General features: G+C 42.0%; 2 protein-coding genes across 6 annotated transcripts in view; one reads left to right on the forward strand and one right to left on the reverse strand.

The window, feature by feature from the left end:
• Nucleotides 1-1,282: 1,282 nt before the first annotated feature.
• Nucleotides 1,283-15,816, reverse strand: part of got1 (glutamic-oxaloacetic transaminase 1, soluble) — a 32,741-nt gene continuing 18,207 nt past the window's right edge. For 2 of the 5 annotated variants that reach the window (XM_028603057.1, XM_028603060.1), the window contains exons 2-10: nucleotides 5,639-7,043; nucleotides 4,488-4,669; nucleotides 4,281-4,404; nucleotides 3,852-3,964; nucleotides 3,647-3,751; nucleotides 3,369-3,519; nucleotides 2,844-3,009; nucleotides 2,595-2,737; nucleotides 1,283-2,479 (exon numbers count right to left, since the gene is read on the reverse strand). In XM_028603057.1, coding sequence (XP_028458858.1) covers nucleotides 2,340-2,479; nucleotides 2,595-2,737; nucleotides 2,844-3,009; nucleotides 3,369-3,519; nucleotides 3,647-3,751; nucleotides 3,852-3,964; nucleotides 4,281-4,404; nucleotides 4,488-4,669; nucleotides 5,639-5,747 — 1,233 coding nt within the window. In that variant the 5' untranslated portion in view covers nucleotides 5,748-7,043 and the 3' untranslated portion in view covers nucleotides 1,283-2,339. Of the gene's footprint in view, nucleotides 2,480-2,594; nucleotides 2,738-2,843; nucleotides 3,010-3,368; nucleotides 3,520-3,646; nucleotides 3,752-3,851; nucleotides 3,965-4,280; nucleotides 4,405-4,487; nucleotides 4,670-5,638; nucleotides 7,954-10,609; nucleotides 10,728-15,816 lie in introns of those variants that run through there. The other 3 variants (XM_028603059.1, XM_028603058.1, XM_028603056.1) reach the window with 3 other exon arrangements.
• nkx2.3 (NK2 homeobox 3) lies at nucleotides 12,850-15,614 on the forward strand. Its single transcript, XM_028603062.1, has 2 exons — nucleotides 12,850-13,507; nucleotides 14,563-15,614. Exons 1-2 carry the CDS (start codon nucleotides 13,129-13,131, stop codon nucleotides 15,204-15,206), a joined length of 1,023 nt encoding a protein of 340 aa, XP_028458863.1. The 5' UTR covers nucleotides 12,850-13,128; the 3' UTR covers nucleotides 15,207-15,614.

Genomic DNA, 15,816 nt, shown 5'->3' on the forward strand with positions numbered 1-15,816 from the left:
CTACAGTTCATTTTACTAAAGCTGCATACACCATATAAAATAAGCTAGGGGTTTAGGGTTTCGGGATCCAGATGGATATGAGTATTCTTGAGAAAAGAGTAGTTGCTACTTGCATGTTTGTTTCTGCTGCTTTTACTGTAGAATTATCCCCTGTAGAAAGTCCTCTTTTTCCATATGCATGCTTAAGTAAAGGGATGCATGAATAGGATAACAGTCTGCAGTACCATCTACACTCAGTGTGTGACTTACTGAAATCTTAAGTGAGTGTAGATTTTAACATGAACCTGAAGTTTTAACTGCTAAAGTTGAGAAAAAGCAATAGGTGCAATAAATACTGCAACAAGGCTGCAGTTGTCATGTTTTAACTGTTGCTATTACGACACAAGGGGACTTCAGAAAGAGTCAAAGGTCACTGTGTCTACTGAAGATACCGTTTGAGGACATACAACACTGCTTATAGAAGGAAAAAATTAAGCCATTATTCTATAAATAATCGATTACTGCAATGATGAAATCATTATTTGATCCTTTTTAAAAATGTGAGTGGTAGCTGCAGCTCAGGTTGGACTGAGCTGCTCTGCGTTGTGAAATCTTGGCAGGTACGCTGCAAGAGAGAAATACATGAAAGAGGAAAGCAATATGACGCACGCTGACGTCAAGCCACCACCTCCTGACACACACGCATGCATGCACGCACACACACACAGGTGGTTTTGGGACACTCAGTGACATATTTCATTCTGCCTTGTAAGGCTATGAAAATACATAAGGATACTGCACTGCCAAGCTATTCACATTGACCCCTCTATGTACACAGAACACGCTACGGGAAGTCTTTTGATTTGACAACTGACTGAGCAAGAGGATTTGTGTGAATCAGAATATCTCTCACCTCAATGCTTTGACAGATTTTCAGTTTGTTAACACAGATTTATATTTCTGAGGATTGATATACTGTTTGTTTGCGATAAAAAAAGGTTACATTTTATAATGTAAAATTCTGATGATCATATGTTACCCAAAGACATCAAGAGACAGAGCATATGTTCCACAGAAGGGATACTTACTATATTAATAAACTGACTAAACTATTATTGTTGTGTACTTTTTGTTTCCCCCATTTGTATTTGTCCAATTTAAACTGCTATCAAGTGTGTACACTGCATTGTTTTTCTAGAATCACTCACTTTAAATTATTTGCACAAGGGTTTATGAAGGATGTTGCATAAATACAAACGTTATCATTAAATTAATTTCAAGATAGGTTACAACAACACATACATACTATTTATAGTTCTTTATTAGAATAGTTCATCTCATTAGAAGGTCTATAAGGAGAGACAAGCTGGTTGATAATTAGTGCGTTTGTGCCACTGACATGAGGATCTTACATTTAGTAGTGCACTAGTGCTACCAACAGACATTCGCTGTGCAAACTCAACGTTCACTTGGCAGGTGCCTGACAGAACCAGAAACAGTATGTTCAGCTGTGAGCCGAGAACAGAGATTAGTTAGGATAGTTTTCAATTTGTGCTCACTGAACATAAACTAGAAATAACACTCCATAAATACAGATTAAAAGTGATTTAATGGTATAACCCCTTTGGGCAGAAGAAGGTATCATTAATAACTTACGTAGTTCAAGTTAAAAAATATCTTCCTGAGAACTCTTGTTCACATTGCACCCAGCAGTAAACGTAATACTGCTACTTCACTGAGAGAGGAATTAAATACCTATTACATTTATTATAATTGCTACCTCTAATTAAAGCTACATTGAGTCTGTTTTGGTCAGTGCTCTTAACAACCTTTAATCATTCATGCTAATTAGTGCAGGTTAAATAAAATTGGAAATGTGTTATTAACACCTGGAATGGATGATTCATAACAGTATGACATTAAAAATTTTTAGACAGTTGAGTCAGCACTGCTGAGGTAATTGTAACACACACATGTCCTAACCCTCTTAAAGGTCCTGGTAATAATGACACATACACTAATAGTACACTACATGTACAAAATCTGCGACGTCACACAACTATAAGTGGGAGACCAACACGAAGAAAACAGGGACAAATTATAACACAATTAATTAAAGGAATAATTCTTATTTGTGCATTCAGATAGACTTAGGTCCAGGATGTGTTTAGCCAAGCTTAGCACAAACACTGAAAAGAAGAGGAAACAGGGCCAGTGAGCTGAGGGCTGTCTTTATATTTGTGCAAATGAGAGTTTATGTTTGCTCCAGGAAATCTGCTGGATACAAACACTTTCACTGGAATCAGGTGGCTCAGGGCCCGGCAGGAGGAAGAACTGACAAGTGCGGGTAGTGTAGTCTTCTACTGGACCTTGGTGACGGCCTCATGGATGGACTCAGCCACGTAGTCTATGTTCTTGGTGGTCAAACCGCACATGTTGATGCGACCACTGGCCATTAGATAGACGTGTCTCTCCTTCACCATATATTCCACTTGTTTGGCTGCAGGTAATATAGCAGAACCAGATTTAATTATTCATTGACTGTGTTGATTGTGCTGAGCTGTGTATGTGTGTGAAAAAAACATTTGCTCCCTGTATATTGTCTTTGTACTCACGGTTAAGGCCTGTGAAGCTGAACATGCCAATCTGCTCTGTGATGTGGTCCCAGGTGCCCGGTGTTCCCAGAGCTTGGAGCTTAGCTTTCAGTTGAGCCCTCATCAACAAGACCCTGTCAGCCATGGTCTTCACATTGTCCTTCCTAGAGTCAAAGAAATCATACACCGCAAAATACATTATTTTTATGACTGTTAAACCTCATACAGTGCTTTGAGTGTTCTTTTTGTACAGTGATATTTTGTGCTGACCATTCAGTAAAGAGCTCAGATGAGTTAAGAGTGATGGCAACAATGCGAGCTCCCTGAGACGGTGGGTTGGACCAAGTGGTCCTGACAATCATCTCCATCTGGGACAGAATTCGCTTCAGGTTGTCTGCATCACGAGCCACAATGGTCAGGTTGCCCACACGCTCATCTGATGGAACGAACACATGACAACTATAAAAACAATATCGTAGCGATTACTTTTTATTTTACCTGTAGGGGACATTGACATATTTATATCTACTATCCTTTTTTATGTATTAACTGAGTTTTAGTTATATGCTATGTTGATCATATACAGTAGTTTATCATGTTTGAAAATAAGACAGGTGAGGAGTAAGATTACAACAATCCAAGTTGGGGGCTTATCCTTTATTCTGCTATTGAAATGTGGTCATGTAAAGCATTTGGGACTGTCATTGTGATTAAGAACAGTACAAATAATGTCACTCTTTATCACTATTTTGCAAGCAAGTGATGTATATATCAATGCAACCAGGGTTCACTCACTGTAGAGGCCAAAGTTCTTGGAGAACGACTGGGCGCATAACATTTCAAAGTCCATTGAGACAAAGTAGCGGACCGCCCAGGCATCTTTATCCAGACTGCCTGAGGCGAATCCCTGATAAGCCGAGTCAAAGAACACAAACAGATTCCTTCTCTGGAAAAGAACAGAATAAAAGATCCAACAATCATCATACTGTGATACTGTGAACATTAAGCTAGCAAAACCCTATCCTGTTTAAACTGACACGTATGCTACTTGTGTGCATGTATGTGTACAATACCATCATAGTGTCTGCAATCTGCTTCCATTGCTCGTGTGTGGGGTCTGTGCCAGTTGGATTATGGGCACAGGCGTGCAGGACAAAGATAGAGTGCTCTGGACAACTCTGTGGGAAACCGAGAGAAAAAGAAGTACGGTAAACTCCTATGAAAATGACTAATGACCAAAATTAAGTAGTACCAAAGTCCCTATCACACACTGTTTACCTCCAGGTCTCCAAGGAAACCAGCAAAATCGAGGCCCCTCTTCTCTGCGTCCCAGTACTTGTATGAACGGATATCCTCAAAACCAGCATTGGCGAATACAGCATTGTGATTTTCTGAAACAAACAGTAAGGAAAACTCTGATACCAGTGTTCTCATTTTATTGTTTCCTCTTAATACAAAGGTAAATGTTGTTTATGAATGCTTATCGCATAGGAACTGATAACAAATCAAGATCACTGATAATATGATGCAATTGTTTATTAATTGAACACTGTACGCTATATCCTGAGTCTAGGATCTATTTGAGTATTTAGAAGTCTCTGTAAAGGATTCAAAAATTCAAAGTCCTTGAATGAGGAGCTACTTTCTGTGTTCATTTCCACTCTGGGCTACTCCACTGTTTGTTTGAGTGTATGTGTGCGTGTGTACCCCAGGTAGGTGCGGACACATAGACTGGTGTTTTGGTGTTGTTGTTTCCATTATAGAAACGCCTGAGAAATTCTGCACCCATCTTCAAAGCACCTGTACCACCCAGACACTGGACAGCTCCCACCTGGCAGTGACAGAAACAGACAGTTGGTTTAAATGTAAATAGATTAAAAACCGAAACATAGTGTGGACTTTTAGTACACAAACCCTGTTCTCCTGGATGGCAGGACTGTCATCTCCCAGTGCAATCTTAGAGGCTGAGGATCTGAATTCAGGCAGGCCCAGGATGGGCAGGTACTCATGGTTTAACCGGTCATCATGCACAATGATCTTTTCCACCTTTTTCACCACTGGTAAAACCCATGGCTGACCCTCGTCTGTCCTGTAGGCTGCAAGGAATAATTTAAGGAAACCAATATTATAGGAAAAAGCAGAGGAAAGAGTGAAACCTTGATGTATTGCCCTAATGATTTTGGATAGCAATCAAGTATGAGTTTCTTGATATTGTAACAGACGTGCACTTTCAACTCTCTGCTGGGTGTTTTAGCTGAACTCCATGTCACCACCTGATAAGAACTAAAGAATACAATTTCCTTTTTTATCTTCATTACAGCGATCCGTACTTGGCAACTCACTAATAGGTTTCAGGCTAAATATAATATACAGTTTTTTTTTTTTCATCAACTGGCATGAAAGGCACAATCATTTGGTCTATAAATGTCAAATTTACTATCGATAAATGCACTACTTGTTTCAGGTCTAGGTATTTTTATACTAAGTTTTAATATACTAAACATTGTGTGGCCTACATTTCCCAGCTGCTCAGTAGCTGGTGACAATCTGCAGCCTGTGTTGCAGAGAGAAAGGGATTATAAGGCATCAGCCTCCTGGACTAATCATGGGGACTAATCATGGCAGCCTCGTCCTGTCGTGCAGTGCCATAACACAGAGTTTGCAATGTAGCCTAAGCAGCAAGGATTACTACTTTTAACTACTACTTTTAATAAGATTAACACTGACAGCAGTTGCACTGAGGACTGAAATGTGCAATTTGTTTGCTTTAGGAGAGAAGCAGGACCAACGTTAAGCCATAACTACATATTTAAACTTCTGCAAGTAGCTTGTTCTTGTAGCATGAGAGAACAGTAATCCAATCGACCCCTTGGTACTCAGAAGAGGGAGAAATAGAGGAAACCAGAGAGGACAGGGACAGAGATGATTTCACAGTACTAATATTAGCTACATAACAAGGATACAAATTCGTTTTAGCTCCGGCTTCAGCTAGCTAATAACCAACTCAGACCGGTTGGTTGCTACAGGATACCGTTACCATGGCTACTTGTGCACAACTCACTTACCTCCCACTCCGAGGTTCACCTTTTTGGGAAATTGGTCGTTACTGAAATCCTGTGATAGCTTGAAGACAGCCACAGGGGCTGCTTGGGGGACCTCACGAAACACCGACATAGTTGCTATTCACTGGAGACTGTGACGACAATGAGCGACAAGCGTCTACCGGTACACTTAACGGGATGAAGGAGGACTTTCAACTTGGATTTGGAGGATGTAAAGTGGGTGTGAGTGGATTGACCAATTGGAATCCAGGTGTATCCGTCAAGCCAATCCCAGCACTGATCCCGGTCAAGTCAAAGTTCAAGAAAGCCCAAACTCATCGGCTGTTGCAATTGTTGTTGCTGACACTGCAATAGAATAATTCGCCACAAGGTGGTGCCACAGCCTCGTTAAACATTGCATCAGGAGCTTCCCAGTAGGCACTCATACTGTAGATAGAAGAAGCCACTGACCACAACTTCTGGCATGATTGTTTTTCTGCACAGCAATGTCTTCCATTTTATAAGTAAAATAACACATACAGGTATTCAGATCAAACGAGTAACAGACAACATATCTGCCATACAGTGCCAGCTCTGTTTCAGAGGGCCAGGCCGTACATCCCATCATAAATATCAACTTAAACCTTAACTGAACAGACGGCTATTATGCTTGGGCTCAACACGGTTTGAGTAAGTTCATCATATAATGTTGTGTGAATGAGTATGTGCAAGCATCTTCATCTGTTCTGTCCTGAGGGCCTCGGCTGAGCTGTGGTGTAAACACGCTGGCTCCTCTGTGCTCTCCCCACAGCTGTCTGCAGGAGCTCAAGTGGTTGATAAACGAGGGCCACTCCAACCTGCTCTCCCCTACAGGATCGTGACTCTGTTGGAAAGCTTTTTGGCTATAGTGGGGCCAACCAAGATTGTGTTGTTAAAGCAGCTCAAATCAATATTAATATACTAACAATGGGTCAAATGATTTCTGATTAATAAACCATGAATACATTACTTATTAACCATTAATACAGCGTTATTAACTATAATTAGTAACCCCTTTTTAAGTAACTTTAGTGGAACAATTAATCCTAACACGGGTCATCACAGAACACTGAGTTACTGTTTTCCCCTCCTGTTTTGTCCCAGATGTTACTCACTTTCTCCATACCTGGTACCACCCCCATTCATCTCCTCGCTTCACTTTGACAGTAGATGTTTTCATTCTTTCCAACCAGGTGAGGGTGTCTCGTATGTTAGCTATCACTGTCAGCCCTGCAATTATGGGATTTGAGCTTCCAGAACAAGGCTCGGGGGCCCAGGGCAGGGTTTGGTGTGTACGTACCGGGGAGGCCCCGGGACCACGGTCGGGGCTGTGATGTGAAGTGTGAGTCAGAGCAAGGAGTGACAGGAGCAGCCTCTGGCAAGACAGTGCCTGCGGGGGGAGTGTGTCACATCCAGATCAATGAGTTAGTCAGCCAAACATTCACAGGTACCTTCTCTGCATTTCCTTGACATTGATATGTGGAACATTTATTTTGGCATCTAGCAACATAATGCACGTATGACCAAAAAAAAAGGAGCGGTGCCAACAAGGTTTCTTTTATCACGGTGTTTCATTTTGCACACAGGACGCTGACACTAAAACACACAAAGGCACACATTCAGGCACAAGACAGTCACATTCCAGCTGTGGCAACACTAAAACACAAACAGGAGCGTGTGCACACACACTGCAGCACATTCCAAGGGGGACGTTGCAGCGTTGCATACATGTTGCAATGGCCTCTGTCTCTGGGTCAGAGAGCTGTGGTGAGTGACCACCTTTTTAGCTTCCCGCCATGTTTGTTTTCCAAAGACAGTGCCATCAATTCTTTAACAAGGGACTAGACACACCAACAACAAAGAGCACAGGACCTCCCTGTTGCTCCCTATGTAGTCCAATGACTGATGGAGCATGCGTGCAATAACAGACATCAGTGCTCTGTGCGTCTGGCTACATTCCGACTAGTGTATTTGTGTGTGCGTACATGTCTCCATTTGATATAATGACATGAAATCTGTCTTTTTTTCCATGTGCAAGCAAACATTTACACTTGGCTCTCGTATTTACACCTGGGGGACAGAAGTATACATTGGATTGTGTATTCAAATGAAATTCTAATAAAATTTCCCAGATATTAAAATAATTGCTTTGTAAAATGCAAGTACAAAACATGAATGTCACAGTCACAACCACATTGTTTCCACAAGTCAGTTTAGCTTAGCATAAAGAGTGATAATGGTGAAACAGCTAGTCTGCCTCTGTCTGGAGGTAACAAAATCCAGCTACCAGCACCTTATTTTGTTTAATCTAGACAAAAAGTGTTTTTAAAGTGTTTAAACATCAAGTTATGGTTTTACTAGAGGATAACATATTAATCAGTGAGCTGTAGAGATGCTGCTAGGTGGCTAGCTGTTTCCCCCCTCGTCTTCAGTCTTTGTGCTAAGCTAAGCAAAGCAGCTACTGGTCTCCACAAGGAGTACAAATAAATCAGCATATTTCCCAAAATGTCAAACAATTCCTTAATTTCTTATCCTAAAAATATAATAAACTTAATTTATGTAACACTTTTCTTAAACAAAGTTCAAACAAACTGTTTTGATCATTGTTTTTGACAAGCATGATATTAACTATAAAAGGTCTGCTAATATGCTTGTCACTCACTGCTTTTCACTGATATGGCCTTTACCCTATAATGCTGGGTGGGACCTCCAAAACAAGGTCTACAGTGTGCTATTCTAATTGATTGATGTTGTCTTTTGGCAACTCAGGCTCTCTAGGCCTCAACTTTATACAAATATGCATGCAAAGAAACAAAGACAGGAAGCGGAAGACTCGCGTTTAATTTTTTTTACCCGGACTGCTTATTTTCTGTCTGCATAAAGCCAAAAAAAATGATAGGTGACAATAAACCTGACTGACTGTCTATCATGATCCTTAATATTTTATTAATCCACATGGGGAAATCATCGTGGGGAATTTTATTCTCCCATTCACAGACGGAAACTGCATCGTTTGGTGTTTTTAAAGTAATTATTTACAAAAAATGAACTTTATTCATAAGGAGTCTGAGTTTTGCCAAAACAAACTGTCACTTTGATAAAAATACCACTGTGGTTACTGCAGAGACAGTAGCAAGGATGTTTACCGCTTGAAGTCAGGATGCATGCATGCTTTTATTTTACGGTAACTTGGCTTGCCCAAGAGAGCCATTACTGCCTGAGCTAGTTCAAGAAAATCCCTCCAGTAGCAAGCTGAACTTGATTCAACCTTTTGATATTTTTTCCACTGCCAAATAGGACACAACATACAAGCAGTATAGAATATATATATATAATATAGTATATCATTTAAGGCCCACACATCCTATTCAGTTAAACCCGCCTCCCTGCAGCTTCTTTATCTACATGGCCTGTGTGGCAGCAGAGAGGATAAGCATATTTAGGTTGCAGGTTTCCTCCCAATCTACATTCCCAACACCGTAGATCACAGACATTACAGCCCTTACATCCCCCTGTTAGCGCTCATATATACAAACACACACCTGCTGGGGCAAGGCTGTCCGGGAGAGAATTACAGCAGGCTAATTTATGAGACCCAGGGGAGGGCAAAGGGCAGGAGACCCAGACTGGCCTGATCTCACTTCCTCATTGCATGGTCTCCAAGTTAGACCCTTGCTACACAGAACAGGGCTTTGGTTCTCAAACACATCAACCTCTTACAGTCTTTCAAACAAACAATTTAATTAGGGTATTTTTTTCCTAACCTGGTTAACACAATGAGCCCTCAGGGACTGTTGCAACATGCAAGTTAGCAAGCACCTCAGGCCCACCCATTGTGTAATATTTGGCACTTTCGGAGCCGAAGGTAAGTGAGAGAACAGGGTTTTGCTAAAAAATCTGGCCTTGGGCTCGCCTCTGGCCTCCTCATTTCCTCCAGTGAGAAGCCCTGTCATCCGTCACTCGGGCCCAGGCAGGGGCACAATAGCACAGTCTGGGTCCTGGCTACTGACACCATCACGTGGGCTGCTGATAAGCCTCACCTTCCGGGACCCAGGAGAACTGAGCCATTACTGACACACAACAGTTTGGTCTTACAGATGACCATGAAATAAAAGTAAAGTAAATTATGAGCTGCATGAGGCATATTTTCAAGGTCCTTTAATCTTTATGGCCGCCTGACTTCCATATTGCAACACGCTCTCCTAATGCAAGATGCTGGGGAAAAGCTATCACACCCTATTAGATAACCCGCTCTCTCACACACACACACACACACACACACACACACACACACACACACACACACACACACACACAACATGGAAAACAGATTGTACAGACACACTTGAGCTAATCTATTTTCCTAATGTAACAATCTATTGTTGTATTGACAAGTGGATAGTCATACTTCAGTTCCTCGTCAAACAGATTCAGGCTGTTATAGTAACACCTGTAAACAACCAGCTCCTTTGTAGAAAGATGTTAAGTGCTCTTCTACAAAGCTCTGTCAAGTCATAATAACACACATCTTCTTTCAATACACACACACACCCACACACACACCCACACACACACACACACACACTACACTAGGCCTGTACAGTGCACCCACAGACGCTGGAGGTGTTGATGCTTTCTTTACGCAGAGTTTACCACTGCGGTAAAACCATCAGATACCAATCGCCTCTCGGCTTTACAGAAGCAGAGACCACAGGGGAAAGATAATTGGAATCATTAGCAAGTCATCAAACTTTCATTCTGAATGCAGGGATCTGCTGTCTTTAGAGAACATTCAACCGTACATCTCCAAGTGGATCGGTGTTGTGGGCCTGCAACCACGGATCGGACTATACACCTGCCACTCTGCAGAGAAGACACTGCTTCAAGCCTAGCCAGTTGATATGGAGAGGGGGGGGCAAGAAGAAACATGTTCAGCACCGCCTTTAAAGAACTCACCAGAAAGTGAATTGTGAGGAATTCATGATTTAAATTTGACTGCCGCAAAAGTGGAAAGTAGAAAGTAGAGTCCAACAAATGATGTCCAGAGCTGCACAGTCTATCCGTGCCGGCCCCTGCTGTGGGCCTGACCTTACCCAGTTTATCACGAGGATTCGGATTCTGAGATGAAGATGATGTATTGTTGCACCCGAGCAGTTCCTTGACACTCTCTGGGAGTCTGGGTTTTGTTACAGGCAGGAAACAGACTCTTCCGCTCCGTAAACACGCTTCTCTGCTTGGCCACTTTTGGGCTGCCGGTGGCACGCGAAGACCACTGGTGATGGTCAGTTGAGGACTCGCGAGGCTGTGCGCGCGTGTTTGCGCGCGCGTGTGTGTGCTGAAAAGCTAATTGCGCCATTAGCGCGGCCCCGCGTCTCTGACCCGTGACGCTTTGAATTTACATGAAAAAGGCTGCAGCGGCCTGTAGCACTGACTTTTCTGTGTGAAACATTTAGATCCTGCAAGCTTGTCTCGTTTATTTATCCACCTCAGTCTTATTTAGCTAACAATGCGCACCTTAACACTTAAAAAATGTATTGTGTCGCCGTCTGTATGCAACGGATATTGATTTCTGTTTGGTCCGTCGTCTCTTAGAAGCACTGCGCTCAATAACAGGACTTATTTGGGAAAACAAACCTACCAGATTTACAGCAGTTTTGAGTATTTTACGAGCCAATACATTCCACTTAAGTCCTCATAAATTCCTAGTATCTCGCGCAAAATCCCCTTTTGACATTGTGAAAACTAGCATATATTTTATTTATCCTTATCTTGAGAAGGACTTTATGAGCTGTTTCAGCCGTTTCCCAGGGCGCAAACTAGACTGACCATTCAAAAGCTCCTTTTCTTTCTTTTTTTCCTGCGGGAGCACATTTGGAATAGCTAAAGCCTTGTGTAGCCTACACTAATGCCTATTTTCTCCGCAGAGCTAATTCCCTATCCTGATTCTCCACTTAAACGGAACATTTTAAAGACATAGATCTCCAGAAGAGGGGAAGACGCTGCCCTAATCTAAACAGTCTTGTTGATGGTGAGCGGATGAGATTATGTCGACATGCCCTCCTTTTCTTTCCACACTGTTTGGAAGCAGTGGGCCTTCAGACCCTGGCGCCTGCACTTGGCAATAGGCGACCAGGAGGGAGGTGTCCCGTTACAGCGTGTTTGCCCTTTCGCACACAGGTAGGCCTACAATTCAAGAGATATTTCACATATTTAAAACACACAATATAAATAAGAGAAAACTGGTTGGGAATACTTGGAGTCTGCTAATATGAATCTGTGACTATATACTCGCACGCCCAACATAAAAACAGTTTATGCTTAAACTAAACGTAGGCTATAACTTCTTTAAGCAGCACGCATTGTTGATGTTAATATTATTAATATGATTGGGCTATTCTTATTTAAAGACATTTAAAAACAATCTATAGACTTAAAATTATTTTGCACGACATTAAAGCGTGTCTTTATGTGTATCACTTGCTGCACATGAAATGATTTATCTAAACTGAGCGAACTGTCTTGTAACATTTTACCCACGGCAATTTTCCAGAAATACTGACCTAATGTCAAGGGAAAGTATCGTCGCGGCCAAATGTTGGTGGAAAAGAATCCTACAACTTTCTCAAATTATGAGACATAAATATAGCACCACATTTATATTCTTCATATCTCCTTGGGTTGCCAATTTTATCCCATTTCCCACAGATGCGGCATAGTATCTTATCCACGGATTGCCGAGACAGGAAACGAAGATACGTCTAATCTTAAAAGCACCGTAGTGATGATGGGAAGAACTGTGATGTGGTGGGACCATTCAGAGACAAGAAGATAATAATGCTATTCGAGTTACCGTATATAAACTCAACCAATTACTTACCAAATGAAGGATTTAGCTGTGTAAACTGTTTTGATGATACGAAATTAAAAGGCATTTAATTGTGCTGCCTTTTAGGTTTGACTGTTTTCTTTTGGGGGAAAAAACTGTAATAAAAGCTTCCTTACCTTTATTACCTTTAACAGTCTGAGGGGAGTCGATAGTGTTAATATTATTTCATAAATTAGTCTTCCTGACCCACAACGACAGAGAGAGAGAGAGAGAGAGAGAGAGAGAGAGAGAGAGAGAGAGAGGGGCTGACTATCAGTCCCTCCCCCGCTTCAGGACGTCACTGAAAGGGAGAGGACAGCATCTTGGCTGACCCAGCTCTTTCTCTAGCTAACTGAATTCAGCCAACCAAACAGCATCGGCCTCTCTCTTTCTCTCTCAGCCCTCCAGCCATAGACACACAGCCAAGGGAGAGGGATGTCACAACTGAAAGAAAACCAGTCCTCCTCCAGCTGCATGAAAAACAAGCAGTTTGCGTCCATTATTCACGCTTACGCACGGTTTTACTTTTACGCGTCGTCCGGAGACAGATTGGTCCAATTTGTGGCCTGTTGACTATTTGTTATCTGTCATCTCTCTGTTGGTGGTAATAATGCTCCCCAGCCCGCTCATAACTTCTTCCACCACGCCTTTCTCTGTGAAAGACATTCTGAAGTTAGAGTTGCAGCAACAATCTCAGCAGCAGCAGCTCCAGTTGATCTCCTGCTTCGGTCTCTCCGGCGCGCTGTCACAGCCAAATAAACCGTTCCGCTCTCATTCGCCGCCCTCCTGCATGTTGGCCGGTAGGGACAGTCCGAGTCCCGTAAGCTCCGGCCTCTCGGAGAGCGAGGAGAGGATGTCGTACCTCAACACGCTGACTGTACAGGACCGGCTGGCGGAGTCCGGGATGCCAGGGGAGATGTTCGGCAACCCGGCGCAGAACCACTCTGCAGACCTCCGCCGGGGGACCGAGCAAGAGGACCAAGATACCAGTGAGTACACATACTATTAATAAATATCTTCATCCAAAACTGAGTGAGGATGAGGATGATGATGATGGCTGTCGCTGTTATTGGTAATTGTATAAATAATAGCGTGGACAGAGATGACAGACAGAGGAGTCAATCAGAATCAAAAGTCTTTCATTTTAAAACTTAAATATTTGCCTATCCTGCAAAAAAGCATTAAGCTGCATCTAATTTTCTAAACTGACTTTAGATTTTGCTGGAGAAATAACAGAGGGAACAGACAAGTTATTTGTTGATTCATGTATAAAGGACTACTAAATGCATACAGAGGGAATAGGTAATCAATGCTGCACTGGTGGGAGTTTTACTAATATTTCATTTAAAATCATATAGGCATTGAATTGCTTATTTATTTTGTGTAATTATACATAGAGCCTACTAAATATAGCAAGTGCCACCTTTCACGATGAACGCCCATTGTTCGCTGCTAGTTTTATACACAGCGACTAAGCTGCAATTAAGTGTTGTTTACATCTGAAGTGATTTGTATTTTTAACAATTCATATAAATAAATTCATATGACAATCCATAAAACTAAACATTAGGCTAATCGTCACAGAAATCGGCAGCAATCTTATGATAAAATATTTACGTTCAACTTTAATTTCCCAGATCTAAATATTAGTTAAAATCCACGGATGAATTGACAAACACTACTCACTCTTTCATTAAGTCCTGTTTGAAACTAACTGTTGATTTATTTCCTAGTATACTTGCAAAAGGCTCATAAAGCAATTTCCAATCCAGTAGACCTAGACTTTATTATTATTTTGTTTTTGAAAAATTCGTATTTTATTAATATTTAAAAAAGGTGAATATTTTGCGGAAATAATGCAAAATATAGTTAATACATTTTTTAATCCACAACAAATCAGTTTCGCTTTTAAGAAAGTTAAGATTCAAAAATGAATGAATTCATGTGTATCAGTGTGTGTTGGATCAATATGTCTAAATACTGCATAATTAACACGTCTCTTGTTTAGCTTTGATGTGCATTTAAACGTTTCTTTTCCACGCAGAGAGCTGCGGTGCGTTGCGGGGTGATTGTGAGGATCCAGAATCGGAGAAGCCTGCCACCAAGCAGCAGAGGAGCAGGAGGAAACCCCGCGTCCTCTTCTCCCAGGCTCAGGTGTTTGAGCTGGAGCGGCGCTTCAAGCATCAGCGCTACCTGTCCGCCCCGGAGAGAGAGCACCTGGCCAGCTCCCTGAAACTCACCTCCACCCAGATCAAGATCTGGTTCCAGAACCGGAGGTACAAATGCAAGAGACAGCGGCAGGACAAGACTCTGGAGATGGCAGGGCATCACCATCATCACCACCACCACCCGCTGCCGCCCAGGAGGGTGGCTGTGCCGGTGCTGGTACGGGACGGGAGGCCTTGTATGACTGGATCCCAGAACTATAACACTTCTTACACAGTCGGAGCTCCAAACCCGTACAGCTACAATGGCTATCCAGCCTACAGCTACAACAACTCGGTGTATACTAACACGTACTCCTGTACTTATTCTAGTTTGCCTGCTCTGCCGCCCAGCAACACCGCTGCTAATGCTTTTATGAACATGAATTTAGGAAACCTCGGTGCACAGACGCAAAGCCAGGCGTCCCAAGGACCAGTCGTCACACCCTGCCAGGGAACTCTGCAGGGCATCAGGGCATGGTAGCGCAGACTTTACACACAATCACAGCTGGGAGAGACTTCTCTGGGATGGCTGAATGGATTCAAGCATGTAAACCTGATCGACTAAAGCACAATTTGAAACTCTGTAACAGAAAGTGTTGGTCAGTTGGCTCAAGGCAGGCCTATATGGAAACCCTAACCCGTTGACTGAGATACAAACCACTTTGCGTATTTTTCTCTGAGCCACAATGTTTAGAAAACGTATTAAACCTGCTGTTGGATATTTGATTGTCGGTTTGAATGTCGCCGATTAGCAAAGACTGTGCGTAATGGCATATTGTGGTTAAAAATGGATGTAATGATGTGCGACAAAAATAAAGGGAAACACATTTCTAAGCATAAGGTATAGCCCATAATTAATCTGACCTAATAAAAATATGTAAGAAAATAATATAGATCACAATTGCTTATGCACTCGTATTGTGTTTTTTTGTTTTGTGTTTACAGTGTGATTTGTTTTTGACCATCAGACTTAGTTTTTTTTTTTTTACTCTAAAAGTGAATAAGATTGAAACATAGCCATGCATGATGATTAAAATGGGCGCTTTTACGTTAGGGCTGTTTTTACGCTCAAGTTATGACGAAAATGATAC

This window comes from Perca flavescens, chromosome 17, assembly GCF_004354835.1.
Source record: "Perca flavescens isolate YP-PL-M2 chromosome 17, PFLA_1.0, whole genome shotgun sequence".
Taxonomy (NCBI): domain Eukaryota; kingdom Metazoa; phylum Chordata; class Actinopteri; order Perciformes; family Percidae; genus Perca; species Perca flavescens.

Excerpts from the sequence above, each read along its gene's own strand:
- nkx2.3 (XM_028603062.1), top strand. The coding sequence starts at position 13,129 with ATGCTCCCCAGCCCGCTCATAACTTCTTCCACCACGCCTTTCTCTGTG. Across the intron at positions 13,508-14,562 it reads GCAAGAGGACCAAGATACCA|AGAGCTGCGGTGCGTTGCGG; the intron begins GTGAGTACACAT and ends TTTTCCACGCAG.